The following is a 16,560-nucleotide window of genomic DNA, read 5'->3' as shown; positions in this document are numbered from 1 at the left end:
TTGCAACAGAGCCTGGGGCTCTATTTTCCCCAAAATAGATTAAAATGACATTTCCCCAATCTGCTTACCTGCAAACGCTGGATTTTCTGGACATGGTGGTACTGGGAGAGGATGGAGGAGTTTGATATGACCAGCTGTAATCAGAACCTTTCAAATCTAAAATCACCTGGTGAAACAGAATTGATCATATAAAATGCTTTAAAAAAAAAGCCATTTTCCCTCTCAAGAAAATACTCCAAATTTACAAAAAGTTGTTCATTAGAGGAATTTTCACTACAAATCTAGCGATATTCTTCTATTGATTTACACTTTGTGATCACCAAATTCATGCTTTCTATTTTTTTTCGTATTTAGTTCTGGATGGATGATGAGCACAGACTAGTCAGCTTCATTTTTGGGTTCTGGCACACTAAAGCAATGTCCCAGTATTTGGGTTACTAACATGAAAGGGAAAGTTTAGATTTATACAAAAATAATAATAATTTTTTCACTTATTTACATGTAGTAATAATAAAAAAATATCAACCCTTGGGCCATGATCCTGCAAATAAGAGCAGACTCATTAAATTAAATGGATCCAATTCTCATTTACACTGCTGGATCAGTGTAAAGGAGTCAGAATGAATAAGAACTGGACTCCATAAGACTACTCAAGTGTTTGTGGGATAAGGGCCTAAATTCTAAAACTAGGTTACTTGATAGTAGACCTATATGGGGGGGTTGGGTATAAAACTCAAATAACAGAATGCTGGGAATTATCTATCCAGAGCAGTGCTGCTGTTGTCTAAGATGTTCAAAGGTACCTTACGGGAGTCAAGCACCCAAATCCACTGAGTTTCCATGGGAGCTGGGCACCTAACTCCCTTAGCCTCTTGAAATGTCCAGCCTAAAATGTTACCATAACTACCTTAAGATTTGTTCCTGCATTTGCTTTTACAGTTCTATACATGCATTTAACAGATACTTTTAAAGGTTCAAAAGAACATTTATACCAGTTTTTAGTTTTCAGTGGCCAAACAAAGGTGGTGGAGGGTGGAAAATTCTCCCCGAGCAGCCTAATTCTAACTGTAGCCAGCAGCAAACTTACAGTGGGGCCCCACGACAAAAAAAAAGCCATTTCCCTTTGAAAGAGTCCCCCAGCTCTGTGGCTGCAGGATGTTATTTTCCAGCACCAAATGGTGAAACTGATTTATAAACAGCACTTTCCACTCAGTCCTTTTTGGAGCACAGGTGGTTGTTTCTTAGCTACATTCAAAGTGACATTTTGGGTTGGTCTGCCACGAGTTCAGGAGAGAATCGATGATTTACTTGATTTATCAAGTTGGAAACACTGTATATATTAAAAGTGAAAAAGTTATCAAGCTGCACCTAGGCACCTACAAATATATACTCAAGTATTTTTTCCCACTTGGAGTTAGTAAAAATTTCTAATAAGCAGCCACCCTTCCCCCCACTCCCATAACACTGCCTTTTCTAGGGAATAAGAAATAACCTGTTCACTTGATGATGGCAATTTGTGAGGATCCATAGTGAGGTTTTTCAGGTCATCTGATATGGTTTGGAGATGCGTTATTTCTCCTAGCATTGATATTTCTTCTTCCTGAAGAGATTAAAAACATAACAGTAAGGCTCAAAATCCTCTTGGATTTTAAAAATTGCCATATATAGACCATGATGTGCAACCTTTATCACTCCTCCTCCTGGGTACAACTATGTCAAACAATCAGTTACATGCTCATGTGTTTGTCCAAGAGATTATTATTTCCCATGGAAAAGGGCTGGAAAGTTCAATCTATAATTCTTAAGAACGAGAACCACACTGCAGCAAATCTGTGCCTCAAAACTCATGCTCAATAAGCCACCTGTCTCACCCAAGAGATGCAGAAATCTAAGCAAACTTTTAGAAAGACTTGTGCAAACAGAAGTGCAGTCCCTCTCTGCATTTGGAATGGCAATCAGAACTCCTAAGTGTATTCAATGTTTGGCCTTAGGGATCTTATCCTTGAAACTAAGACACAGTGGTTGAACTTATAGTTTTTGCTGGTTTTGTGTGCACTTCATTTAGATAAAGTCATTACATAAATCTGAGATTCAGACTGGCACATAATTATGCCAAGGGCTGGTTTTGACCTTACAGTTTCAGGAACATGGCAAATTACCACAGCAGTTGCTTCAGCTACCATGGCAATTTTATCCAGAACTCCAGCGTCTGCTATTCACTTCTTATTGCTTAGGCACCCTCCTACCTAACATTTAACTGTGGTTCTACTTAGGGACTGATGCCTTTCATAAGCAAGCATCAAGAACATATTGCATATGCAACTATCCACAAATACACAAGTCTTATATAATGAGACAACATTCCATCCCTGGGCTTCAGGCAAACTGAGCTTAAGGAAATATACTTAAACCTCTCAAATGAACTGAAAAGGGCCTTGTGTAGGTGGCCGATGCCATCAGAAAACTGTGTCAGAGCAAACTGGAATCTGTCAGATAATCATTTCTGTATATGGGGGGCTGGCTCATGGAATGTACACAAGTCCTAGCGGAGTGAAGAGTGAGGGAGGAAGGATACTTTTTAATATCCCATTTTAAAGAGAGGGAGGCAGAATATGAATTAGTAACATCTAAAAGTTCATTCAAAACTTTTATTACTAATTACTCTACCTCAAAATTACGTTCACCTGTCAGGGTTGTTAATTTTAAGAACCTGAAACAAAAGACTTACTATCACAGGCCGTAGCATCGAGATGAAAGTACAGAAGCGACTGCGTTCTTCAATGAGGGCCTTTCTAACAGCCTGCTTCTCAGTTTCTTCAAGCAGCAGGTACTTATCATTGACATCTTGTAATGCACTGTCCAGCTGGGGCTGGATGTCTCCTCTCCCTGTACATGGGAAAGAATCATAAGTAGGTTTTGTTTGAACTACTTGCTTACACAGAAGGAATTCCCTATTTTCAGTCAATATCACCGCCTCATTGCCTGACAAGGCTATTCATAATGTGAGGCTAATCAGCATTTTCTATAATTAAAATATATTTTCTTAATCAAGTAGTTTACCATAATTTCTTTTTCACCTGGAAGAAGAAATACAACCCCCTCAATTCCAATTGAAGGAGGTTCCTTCAAGTTAGAAAGAGCAGATTCTGGTTTGTATTTCACATGGAGAGTGTAAGATGGCTGTATAAAGCCAATCTTATTAAAAAAACCCTCAGCCATCCTTGTTAATGACTGTTGCATGCAGGAGTTGTGAAGGTGCCAGTCACTGACAGCTTTCTCTCTCCCCCTACCCTCTCTTTGAGCCTAGTTCCTAGTTACTTTTGGTTTTGGTAGGACCACGAAAGATTCACGCACTAGTGATGTTCCTTAGGATCAAATGACAATAGGTGCTAATTACTGATGGTTAGAACACTGAATTCTCTTGTATCTCTAGAAGTAACTGGTAATAGCAAAACACAGTATTCACCATTCTACTAAGGTCAAAACCCTTTCATAAGCTATGCATAAGTCCAGTAGCTTTTACATTTTTTTTTTTTTTTACCTAAAACCAATCTACTAAAAGTAATAGGAACAGACTTTTGTCAGAGATCCATCTATATAGTTGCAACAAACTCATTATGCTGAAGCTTGCTGCCACAGTAAATATACATCAAGTCTCATTCTAAAACAAGTTACACCCATGCGTACTGTCCACCACTCTAAAAAAATGGGTTTGTAATGAAAAGCAGCCTTAGCTAAAGCATTATTGATTCACTGTTATAGCTACAAGACTTTTTAGTACAACTTATTAGGTTCTGTAATATTTTAGACTCAGACACGTACATTTACCCTAAGCGTTAAATAATGTGATGTCTTTTCTGAAAATTTTCAGAGTAACAGCCGTGTTAGTCTGTATTCACAAAAAGAAAAGGAGTACTTGTGGCACCTTAGAGACTAACCAATTTCTGTAGCTCACGAAAGCTTATGCTCAAATAAATTGGTTAGTCTCTAGGTGCCACAAGTACTCCTTTTCTTTTTTCTGAAAATTTTATGTACTTTGTATATTTCCATTTCCATCAGTGTGGAATACCAAGGACTACTTGTATATTATATTTATGTTTGTTCATATTAGTGAAGCTCCTCCTCCCAGATTCATTGCAGTGATACTGCCCATCACTAGTTTTTGCATCCGTCTGAAATGTTGGGGGAAGACCATTTCCAGGCAAGATAACAGTTGGTTAGCATGTTTGGGTACATAGTTGCTATGAAGGGGCTTCCCCCCAAGCTGAGTTACTGAACTCCAAGAGAGGGGCAGGGCTTAGGATATACCCTTCTTCTCAGCATCTCCCATTAGCAGCTTAGGCGTTTCCCTGCCTAGTATGCTGGCTTTTGTTAAGCACCTCTCTCCCCCCGTTCACCATATAGGGAGTGTAGGCACTTAATTCAGGTTTTCTGGATTCCCAGTGTTTTTTCAGTAGTTTCTAAGCACCTGTTAGGCATTGCAACTCCTACACCCTTTGTGAAGCTGGCCCAACATTTACATTTCACCCTCTGTAGAAACCTTTTTTGTCTCCATCTACACCAAAGACTGCTATATAACATTTTGTAATGTTTGGCTCAAGGATGGGGTTTATGAAATGGTGGCAGATGAAGAAACTAACTTGCCTTTTCTGGTGCACCAAAACTTCAGTAGTATGAAAGTTGGCAGAGTTGCAATTCCTGGAAGCTGAAATCCTATTAGGGAGCAGACCTGACAGAACATAGGATTTTTCCTTACTGTTTTGCAAGCCAACTTCAGAAGCTATACCTACATGGTCCTCTATAAAACAAAGACTACTCGATGTACCAGGTGCAAATGTATAACGCGGCCTATACAGACCAGAGACCACATGCTCATTTCACCTTGGACTCTCATACATTGGATGAGAATAGTTACTGCCAACCTTAATTAGAACAGAATTTGATATCTTGGTACAACATTGTTTTAGAGAGAAAGCAAAAGGCAAGGTAAGATTGGGTTAGCCTGATGGTAACACATTACCATGCACATGATGAAAGTACACCATCTAAGATGTATTGTCTCCTTTAGAGGCAGCATATTCCTTTCTTAGGAGGGAAGTTTATACAAAGGAGCATTTTGCATCACCTTGTAGTGATGCCTGGGGCCATTTTGGGAGCATGACTAACTGGACCGTACAGGCACCACGACCAGCTTCACCCCTCAACAAGGTCATTCACTGAGACCTTTTATGGTGAAGGTCAGCAAAGAAAATTCAAGTGAATGTCTTTTCACTAGTTGGTGCTGAGCAGGGCTTAAATTCAGCCAGAGCTGTCCAGAGCCACGTTCTGGTAAATGTTTTCAACCCCCCTATAGATTTTATAGCATGTTAGGGGGAATGAGGCCCCTCTGGAAAATACCCTATAAGAATTTAACCCATGGTGCTGAGACTTGGGATTTATTAAAGCAATGTGTGTGCTGAGCTCAGGGCTCCTGTTGCCTAAGGGTTGAAATCTAGAGTTTAAAATGGGTTGAAAAAAATATGTATAATTCAGTTTCACTTGTTTTAGACTCAAGTCAGGTAGAGAAAACATTTAATAGATCTCTAGCTAACTACACCTTCTATGTATCAAACAACTAGCACTAAAGTGGTTGACCTAAAAGCACAGCCAGTATAAACTGGTGCAGAGATCTCTTAAGATGCATGTTTGTCAGTAAAGATTTATATAGAGATAAGTACAATAGGAGTTAGTTATTTCTGTGGGCTAGCCGAAGCTGGCACTGAATTACATGCCAGGCTCTAAGTTCTGTGGCTTTAATGATGTAGGACAGCAGAGAAGCTAGGACACCAGCACATTTAGGGACAGCAGAGTACATATGACATCTTGAATGATCAAGTATTTTGAGGAGCGTGTAAAATTAAACTGAGAGTTTGTGAGTGAATCCTTAATATACAATATATATGCTCTGTCAAAGTGGTTTGTAACAATAAGCTACCAAAAATATAATTATCTGATGCAAATCCAATCAAAGCTATAGGCGCAGAGCTGGATTAATATTTATTGGGGCCCTGGGCACAAAGAATATTTGAGTCCCGTCCCCCTCCCTCCCCCCCGCCAGGGCCCTGCCTCCTGTTCTTCTCCTTCCCACCAAGACCCAGCTCAGGCCAGAAGCAGAGCTGGGCTGTGGTACGAGCTTCCCAGGGAGCCTGGGCTGTTGTGGTGAGCCCTGGCACCTGCCCTAGACAGTGTGCTCCAAGGGGCAAAGACAAAGCTTTTCTCGGGCCCCCCACCCAAGGCAGGTGGAGGGGCCGAGGTTCCCCACAGTGGCTTGAGCTCTCTGGGAGGCTCTTACCAAAGCCTAGGATGACCATCCGTCCTGTTTTGGCCAGGATAGTCCCCTTTTTAAGCCTTACCCTGGACGTCCCAACTTTTTAGGCAAAACTGTGCCCTTGTTCTGTTGCACTTGCCAGCTGATCATCAAGCTCAAGCCAGCTCCACGAAATCATGATGATGTATGTTAAGGCTTAAACTTATTATACGCTATTAAAATAAATTAAATTAAAAAAAATTATCAGTACATGTCTGCTGCTAAATTTTTAAAGAAAGTCAAGCCACTGAAAACTGAACTGGTAGAAGTCAGTGGATAAACAGCTGGAACTAGAATTTTCTGAAGTGCTAAACCAGGTTTGACAGCAGTGGCTGCTGCTTTAGGAACAGAGAGAATATTTTCTTCATTTCAGTTTATTCAGCTAGTTCAGTTCAGTGACTAGTTGGCATCAAAGTTAAGACACCAATGGGAGTTGAAAAAGCAGAGATGTTTGTTTTTCTCTTCCAATCTCTGAATAAAAACTAGATATTAGAGTAGTGGTTCTCAACCAGGGGTACAAGTACTCCTGGCCGTATGCAGAGGTCTTCCAGTGGGTACTTCAATTAATCTAGATCAGTGTTTCCTCAACCTGGGGATTGCAGCCCCCAGGGGAGCCACAGGGATGGGTTTGGGGAATCACAAATGCAGGGCCAGCATTAGGGGGTGGCAAGCAGGGCAACTGCCCCAGCCCCCATGAAGCTCAGTTACATACTTCAGCCCCGTCACCTGAGGCTTGGGTTTTAGACAAGTGAAAAACAGGCTCAAGTACAACACTGAAACACAAGTTCAATATTTATACTCCAAACAATTTATTTTATAATTATATGGCAAAAACAAGAAAGTAAGCTTGTGTGCCGTGACACTTGTATTTTTGTGTCTGATTTTGTAAGCAAGCACTTTTTAAGTGAGGTGAAACTTGGGGTACACAAGACAAATCAGACTCCTGAAAGGGGTACAATTGTCTGGAAAGGTTGAGAACAACTGTTTTAGAGAATGAGATCTATTAGTTCTAAAGTCCTGAAGGACATGGTGACAAGAAACAATCAGTTCAATTCACTAACTACAGATAGTATTTCCTCTGTTTAATAAGTTAAGTTTATATGCAAAACCTGTTTTTGATAAACTGACTTTTTTCTTTATGTATCCACAACATTTAAGGTAATTTTATTTAACTCACAAAAACAATTTTAAAATGCTGTTCTTGTGCATGGTAAATGAGCACAGTTGTTCTGCGGCACTCAGTTTCCCTTCGCCCAGGAGCTCCACAGTAAGTCCACTGAGGCCTGTGTCACATGCCAACACCCTTCTTGGGAGTAGTTTATGAACATACAATATGCTCAAACAGTCCCTTTTGTCCCAGTATCCTACTGGGTACAGCCCCTCCTTTCTGAAGGTCTTTCTATTTCGCAGCTTCAAATAAAGTCTCTTTCTGAGGTCCTCCACTGGGTACAGTCCTCCTGTCTAAGGCCTGTCTATTTCCCTTTCACAGCCATCCTTCTCTGAGGTCTGGCTTCAATTTCCCTGGATAATACAGTGCTCTCTAGCTCCTACTTCCTCTCATTCCCTTTGGAGTCCTCTGGGTTATCCAGGTCCCTTTCTTGACACCTCTGCTCTCTGGATTCTCAGGCTGTACCTCCAGACAACTTTCCCAATTGCTTCCCAAAGGAATCCTATCAGGAGCTCAGCCCCAGCTGCTCCTCTCTACCTCCAGCTGCACTCCCCTGCTGCTCCTGACTCTCTCCCAGGAAACTCTCCACATCCCTCTTTTCATATCTACTCCTCCCTGCCTTATGAAACCCAGATACTTTCCTTTTTGATCAGCAGCAGCCAGTTGGTCACACGTGCTTATCTGCTGCCCAATTAACTGAAAGGAAAAATCAGTCAAAGGTGCCATCCCTTTCACCCCATGACATGCATTTTTAATTGAGTCTGAATCTCCATCCAAATACAGGTTGGCACAAATCACAAGTAAAACATTAATCATCATGTAGAAAATACAATGTGTTATTCATAATTTTCTAACATAACAAAAACATAAAAATTGAGACCAATCCACGCACATGCAGAGAGTGTAATCTAGAGAGAAAACGGTGCTTTATTGTACAGTGTGAAGAACTCTCTGATGTTTTCCTAGTGGGCAATGCATCTGCCTCGACTAAAGCAGCACAGTGCTAGCATGGACCCAGGACAAGACTGCACACTGACTTACATTGGTGCAGCATTACCAGTGGGGACACACTCAATTGGTGTTTGACCAGCTGTGTCAGATCAACTGACTGACATTACCATCCGCGGATTTTTCTCAGACCAGGCCTAACACTTTCACAACTGTTTTACAGTAAGGTCTATAACTTTTAAAAAATAGTTAATTTAATAGTGGCCTGTGAAATTATAGAATTACTAAATTCCCCTCCCCGAAAAAGTGAAACATTAAAAATTGGGGTTTTTTTGGGCAAATTCTGATTTGAAACAGGGTGGACTGATTTAGATCAAGGCAATTTAAAGCACCAAGTGGAAAGCCTCAATTTAAATAATCAATTGTTCTTCAGTTATTTTCTAAAGAAAGGTGCATTCTCATTGGTTGATATAACCATTAAACCATGTTGATTTACAACTAATGCTGCCTTTACATCAGGCTTGGTACATTTTTTGCTACTTAGGAGGGTACACAAATACATTTATCTAAGCAACTACAGAGCTTAGTATTTTCAGATTCCTATTATCTGTACATTTTTAATATGTTAGAAAATGGTGAAGGATATATTGCTTATTTACTATTATTGTGCCATATTTATAAAGCTTGACCTCAAAAGTTAGATGTTTTTCCCGATTCTCTCTTTATATAGAAAATCAGTTTTAACTCCAAGTTTCTGAAAGAGACTCATGGATTCAGCATATTTTTTTCTATTTAAATGTTTTAAGAGATTATAAGCCGTTTACTGTTAAATTCAGAGTTCATTTTAAATAGATTTTTAAAAAGAAAAAGTATAATTTAAACGAATAAAATCAAAGAAATCCAATTTAAATAAAAATATCTGATTTTTAAAAAAAAACCTGATTTTTATCCACCCCAATTTCAAATCGTTCCTGAATGGACTCACATTTTCAGAGTCCTCATCTGCCTCTTGAAACAGGCAAGGTGGTAACTTTGTGTCATTTTTTAATACCTTTCAAATCCTTTTTATTTCAAGTGATTCGCTCCTCTTTGTAATTAGATGCAGTGATTAGAATACCATTTACATTACACTGGAGTTTTTCTTTTCTATCAGACTGAGGATTATATTATTGACATCACACAAGAAAATACGAAAGTGACTATATTTTGAGAAGAATTTTGAAAATGATTGTAAGTGCCTTAAATCTAGACAGTAGCTCACAAATGTAAGTCTACCAAATGCGAAATATTAGTCATTAGCTGAACTGCTGAAACTAATGAATGACTCTGTTTCAGAGAGCTGCTATAAATGTTCAGCTGTTCCTCAAATATAATTGTGCATGGTGAAAGCCCTGGATGAACACAGAGATTCTAGGTTAAATTCATAGGTCTATTGGTATAAACGATAAAAGATGCACTATCTATTTCACTAGGAATCTACTGATGAAGTAAAGTCAACTGATGGTGAAATTCAAATCATCATTGTTTAAAAGTTATATAGAAAAAACCCTGCACTAATTACTTGGTGTATAAGTGACTTAGCTTATACTAATGTAACTCCACTGACTTCAATGGACTACCACTCGTGTAAGTAAGGAGTAACCAAAATCAGGCCCAGTGTATTTTAGCCCAATTCCCTTCAACACAAAGTTTCTTTAACCTCACACAGCTCTGGCATCACCTGTGCCTTTATAAAGCTCTTGTATTACTCCTTTATGTAACCTGCCAAACCTATGTGGACAGGATGCATCCTAATGACTGTTCCTTGGACAGGAAAACTGTACTGAATACCCACAACGCAGAGCCTAGCCAGCCAGCAGATAGGGCTTGTGATCTATGTGTGGCCTACCCACTCTGCTCCCTGAAGAAAAGGTTACTCACTTTGTGCAGTAACTGTGGTTCTTCGAGATGTATGTCCCTATGGTGCACATGTGCCTTTTGAGCCCTTAATCAGAGATTTTTCCATTAGCAGTTTCTGTTTGGCTCATGCATGCACTCCTTACTTCATGCTGTGCTCCAAAAATACAGAGGGCTACGCAGGCGAACCACCTTCACTCGGTTCCTTCCCTATCCGAACGTCCAAAAAGAACAGTTCGAGGCAGAGGGGAAGTAGGGCAGGTAGTGGAGCATCCATAGGGACACACATCTTGAAGACCCACAGTTATTGCACAAGATGAGTAACTTTTCTTTTTCTTGAAGCAGTCTTCCTATGGGTGCTCCACTTCAGGTGACTCCCGAGCAGTATCCTCACAGGGAGGAGGGAGCTTAATAATCAAGTCCAAGACTAAAGACAGTACAGCAGAACCACATGCTGCACCAGATCTGATGGTGTGGACCAAGGCCTAGTGCTTAGAAAATGTATGTACTGAAGCCCATGTAACAGCTCTGCATCTCAGACACTGGTATGTTTTTGAGCAATGCTGTGGAAGTTGCTTGTGATCAGGTAGAGTGTGCTATGATCCTTTGCAGAAGCAAAGCACCAGCTGCATCATAGCAAACAGTAATACACACAGGGATCCCTCCCAACAATCTCTGTGATGAGATCATGGACCCCTTTAATCTTTCTGCAATGGAAACACAGAGTGTAGGTTATTTCTGAAATGGATTGGTTCTATCCAGATTAAAGGCCAATGCTCTTCGTATATATAATGTGTGAAGGGAAGTCTCCTGCGCAGATTTATGTGGTTTAGGGAAAAATACTGGTAGAAGAATAGACAGCACCTCAGGTAAGAACTTTGGTGCAGTCATGGGGAGACCTCGTCCTTGAAAAATATCGTAAATGGGGGGGGGGGGGGGGAGGAGGCTGTCTGCCATCAAGGCTCCAATTTCCCCAACTCTGTGGGCTGACATGATAGCTACTACACAGGCCATCTTCATAGGTAAGTGAAACAAGGAGCAGGTCGTCACAGGTTCAAATGGAGGGCCCAAAAGGTATTTAAGTACTTGGCTGAGATCCCAAGTCAGAGTGGGATCCTTAAGCTGGGGATAAAAATAAGATTCCCCATACCCTTAATAAATTTTGATGACAGAGTGTGCAAAAACAGAAAGTCCTTCTAGTGGGGAATGAAAAGCTGATATTGTTGCAAGATAAACCTTAACAGAGCTCCCCCCGCTCTCCCCAAGTCCAGCAGATAATCCAAGATGTCTGGGACGAAAAAGATTCAGACACAAGACAGCAATGGTGACCCCTTCAGAAATGGAAGAGGTTCAGTCATTGGCAAGTAATTTCAGTTGACTCAATTTTCTAGCGTTTAGTAATACCCGTTTGTACTCCTGTCAAGCAGGTGGATTCTAATCCCATGAACCATGCAGAAGTCATGCTTGGAGACAGAGAACCCCTAGATTGGGGTGAAGCACAACTCACGCTGGGAGAGATGAGGGACGGTCAGAAGTTTGAGTGCCAGTTGGACACACAGGTGAAGCAGGTCAGGATATAAAGCTTGCCTTGGCCAGATCAGTACTACGAGGATAACCCTGGCCTTGTCCTGCCCGATTTTGTTAATCACTCTTACAATTAGTGGTGTTGGAGGGAATGCATAAAACAGACCTATTGTCCAAGGAAGGAGAAAGGTGTCTCCAAAAGAGAGGCACCTAGGGCCTCCTCTTGAGCAGAATAAGGAGCACTTCCTGTTCCCGGGTGTGGTGAATAGGTCCACTTGTGGAAGTCACTAACTCTGCAATATCTCATGAAGAATTTGAAAGTCCAGCTCCCATTTATAATCCTGGGAGAAGCACCTGCTGAGCATATTGGCTGTGACATTCTGGACTCCAGGAGGATAAAGATCTGAAATCTGAATCTGATGGGCTATACATCAGTTTCATAACTTTATAGCTTTGGCACACAGGGAGAGGGATGATATAGAACATACAAGATACACTATCAGGATTGTGGTTGATTTGCCCCTGAAGAAGGGTAGGAACTGAAGACAGGCATTCCTGACTGCCCTGAGTTCCAACAAGTTGATATGGAGACTGGTTTCCTGAGGTGACCATCTGCCCTGAGTTGGGAGCATCTTCAGGGTTTGGTGGAGGAGACTGCGTGACTCTAGTTTCCTGGTGCAGTGAAGCTGGAGGTCTGGCAAATCGCTACCGATACGTTGCTCAAGGATCCCCATATAGGAGATGGGGTGGTACCTAGGACTGATCCCACACTGACATGGGCGTGACTCTGTCAAAGTATGGGTTCCTATAATGATGAGGAAGGAACCCTGCTCTGATAAGGGGGAGATTGATTAAATGTCTCCCTAATCCTCCTCAATGTCCTCTAATGGTGGAGGGGTAGTAGAAAAGGGTAAAGAATCCTATGGCATGGAGAAGCACTGGTAATCCAGAGACCAGGGTCTTGGTACCAAGTCATTCAGTACCCACGAGCAGTGGGGATTCTGGCTCATCTAACACTGACAAGTTCCTGGAGTAATGGAATTTCTGTCGTAACAAGTGGGTTGTATTTACAGAGCAGTTGACTTTGGTGGTACCATTGGTTTGGAGCATCTAGGTGCCAGCACCGAAGCTGTGCGCTTTGATTTTGTTGGTACCAAGACCGCGGAGTGGGAAGGCCCCATTAATAAGTGAAATAGATAGTGCTGATCTGGAGGGACATAGTACTGGGGCCCTGCCAGTGTCATGTTTCTCCAAAGTGCTCTAGGATCTCCCTGCTCTGCTGGTACTGGAGGTACCATGGAGACGAAAGACTCTTCTGAGTCAAAAGGTCGAGGCTCACAACATCACAGACCTACCAGGAGAACTGCACTTGTTGGGAGCTGGCTCCTTGTGGTAGGAGGCTGAGCTCCTCTTCTTCAAGGCCTACCCTGAGTCCTCCAAAATCTTCCTCTTCTTAGGCGAAACCTTAGCTAAAGTTGAAGGGGCACTGGATCTGTCTGGAGACGGATGTATTTGGGGAGGTGGTGGGGGGGGTCTCCTGATCTGATTCGGAAGTGAGTCAAAGAGAGCGCTTCCATCAGCGGTTTCAGTTTCGTCTCCCGATTCTTCCGAGCTCTAGATTTTAGAGTCAGGTAGAGTTACTCTTCTGGGAGCTATGGAACTCTCCCATGCAACAGATACACATAGAGTGGCTGTTACTGATCAGGATAGCCTCCCCACAAGAGAGGCAGTGTTTGAAACCTAGTGAGTGAGGCATACCCAGCCAGGACAAATAAGCCCCCCAGAAAAAATAGGGGAGGGGAAAAATGGGGGGGGGGAAACTGAACCCCCTCACAATAACCTAATTCATTCTATACCAACAATAGCTAACACTAACTAGAAACACTAAACTAACTAAACAACAACTACAGAAAACAGTGAGGCATACCTGAGGCAGACATGCTAGAACCCCGTCTCAGGCCAAGGCGGTAGAGAAGGAACTGAGGTCAGTTCACCAACGTAGCCCTACGTATGCTCAGAGAGTGGAACGAAGTTGTTTCAAGCACACATGAGGGGCAAATGGACACTGCTAACAGAAAAATCTCTGCTCAAGGGCTCGAGAGCACATGCGCACCTGAAGTGGAGCACCCATAAGTCCACTACTAGAAAAAGCAGTGGCAGTTGCCAACTGCAGCACTCCCAGGCTTTACCAGTGCAGGAATTGTGTCTGAGCCCTACAGAGGTCTCCATGCCCCAGGCGAAATGGCACACAGGGCTACCTCTAGGCTGCACTCCTGATACACTGCGATACACATTTTGAAAAACTCTGAGGTTGTAATATTAGACTGCAGATCACCAGGCACTTCCCAGCTATTGCCTTCATCAACCTGACTCCACTGCGTTACTCATGTGAAGGAGCTGTCAGCTCCAGCTGCTGCCAGAGAGGAGAGGTGGCCAGCTGTGCACATGCATCTGCACTGGCACTGAATGAACAACTTCAATCAACTGAGGCTTCTCCCCCTAAGTTACCAGGGAAACCTCAATGGATTATTGCCTCCATTACCACTGAAAGTATTTTTCCTCATGGACACATGGTACACCGCAATCAACAGGGAACATTAACAACCGATTAATCTCTTTATCATAGACAAGGCCTTAGGCTAGCTACCTAGGAATGTTTTCATAGAATAAAATTCTTAAATTATAAAAAAAAATTTCCAGAGACGCTTCGTCATTTAATACCGGATTATACACGGCAGTGAAAAATATACACTGGGGGACAGTCCTGCCCCAGCTAGGTATTGGATTGCATGACTTGACAGAATAGAAATTAGCGACAGACAGAAAGGTCTGATTTCCCCCAATCAACGAGAGCGAAGAACATCAATGTGGTCGTTCTACAGAACACTAAGGTGCACGCTCAGAAAGGGACCAATCACTTGCTCAAATACCCTGAGGAGAGATTTCTGAAGGCAAAAGGCTTCTTATTGTCCATTCGCTCTTCTCTCAATCTTGATTTTTGCTGACGGGGAGCAGATCTACTGCGTGAGTGGTTGTGGCCCGACTCCACTCTGCTGGTCGAAAAAGCAGCAGCTTCAGGCAGTTGTGGGACTAAGAGGTCGACACAGGCAGATACACGTCTAATAAACTGTACAGAGAGCTCACCACAGCTGCTGGGTTGCTTCTCATTGATATTAACAAGAATCCATGGCTACCTACAGGACAGTCTTAATATGCTACCTTCATAGCAGCTGCTTCAGTCATGCATGATCAGTAGCATGGCATGCAAGAGTTTTCAAGGGACAACATTCATTAAAACCTCTGTGAGAGCTGCAGCTGAATGTGCTTGTGAGCCTGAATCCTAAATACTCATCTATTGAAACAAAAGTTTAATGAAAGGAGCATACTAAAAACTAATAATTCTAATTTCCAACTTGTTTTCATGACTGAGGTTTGTGCTACAACTTAAATAAAAGCTAGCTTCAACTGCAGAATTGATGGATTATTTTAAAAAAGTTACTCCTGAGGGAATTCTGCACCAAAAAATTAAAAATCCTGTGCACAATATTTTAAAATTTTGCAACATTCTGCAAATTTTATCCGTCAATAAATAAATGTGGAGGCTCCAGCATAGCAGGGGGGAACACAGGTCACTGGGTACATGGAGATGGGAGATCACTCTGCAGCGCCAAACCCCCTCGGGGCACAGACTCAGCAGTGAGGCTGCACCCAACACTGACACAGTGCAAGGGTGGGGCCTTCCCCAGAAAAACCTAGGGCCCTGCCCCTTTATAACAGGTGAGGCAGGTATGGCAGGCTTGGCAGGCTCAGTCCAGCACAAGAACATAAGAATGGCCATACTGGGTAAGACCAAAGGTCCATCCAGCCCAGTATCCTGTCTACCGACAGTGGCCAATGCCAGGTGCCCCAGAGGAAGTGAACCTAACAGGTAATGATCAAGTGACCTCTCTCCTGCCATCCATCTCCACCCTCTGACAAACAGAGGCTAGGGACACCATTCCTTACCCATCCTGGCTAACAGCCATTAATGGATTTAACCTCCATGAATATATCCACTTCTCTTTTAAACCCTGTTATAGTCCTAGCCTTCACAACCTCCTCAGGCAAGGAGTTCCACAGGTTGACTGTATGCTGAGTGAAGAAGAACTTCCTTTTATTTGTTTTAAGACTGCTTCCCATTAATTTCATTTGGTGGCCCCTAGTTGTTATATTCTGAGAATATTCCTTATTCACTTTCTCCACACCACTCATGATTTTATATACCTCTATCATATCCCCCCTTAGTCTCCTCTTTTCCAAGCTGAAAAGTCCTAGACTCTTTCATCTCTTCTCATATGGTACCCGTTCCAAACCCCTAATCAATTTAGTTGCCCTTTTCGGAACCTTTTCTAATGCCAGTATATCTTTTTTTTTTGAGATGAGGGGACCACATCTGTACGCAGTATTCAAGATGTGGGCGTACCATGGATTTATATAAGGACAATAAGATCTTCTCTGTCTTATTCTCTATCCTTTTTTTAAATGATTCCTAACATCCTGGTTTGCTTTTTTGACTCCCGCTGCACAGTGCATGGATGTCTTCAGAGAAATATCCACGATGACTCCAAGATCTTTCTCCTGATTAGTTGTAGCTAAATTAGCCCCCATCATATTGTATGTATAGTTGGGGTTATTTTTT

General features: G+C 42.0%; 1 protein-coding gene across 5 annotated transcripts in view; it reads right to left on the bottom strand.

Annotated features, from left to right (window-relative positions):
• Positions 1–16,560, bottom strand: part of MTSS1 (MTSS I-BAR domain containing 1) — a 181,738-nt gene that overhangs the window by 24,492 nt on the left and 140,686 nt on the right. For all 5 annotated transcript variants that reach the window (XM_077809810.1, XM_077809805.1, XM_077809806.1 and 2 more), the window contains exons 7-9: positions 2,729–2,886; positions 1,493–1,600; positions 69–166 (exon numbers count right to left, since the gene is read on the bottom strand). In XM_077809810.1, the coding sequence (XP_077665936.1) occupies positions 69–166; positions 1,493–1,600; positions 2,729–2,886 (364 nt within the window). The remainder of the gene's footprint in view (positions 1–68; positions 167–1,492; positions 1,601–2,728; positions 2,887–16,560) is intronic.

Source organism: Eretmochelys imbricata, chromosome 2, assembly GCF_965152235.1.
Source record: "Eretmochelys imbricata isolate rEreImb1 chromosome 2, rEreImb1.hap1, whole genome shotgun sequence".
Classification (NCBI taxonomy): domain Eukaryota; kingdom Metazoa; phylum Chordata; order Testudines; family Cheloniidae; genus Eretmochelys; species Eretmochelys imbricata.
The sequence above is the reverse complement of the archived record's forward strand: the minus strand, read 5'-3'. Positions and strand labels throughout refer to the sequence as shown.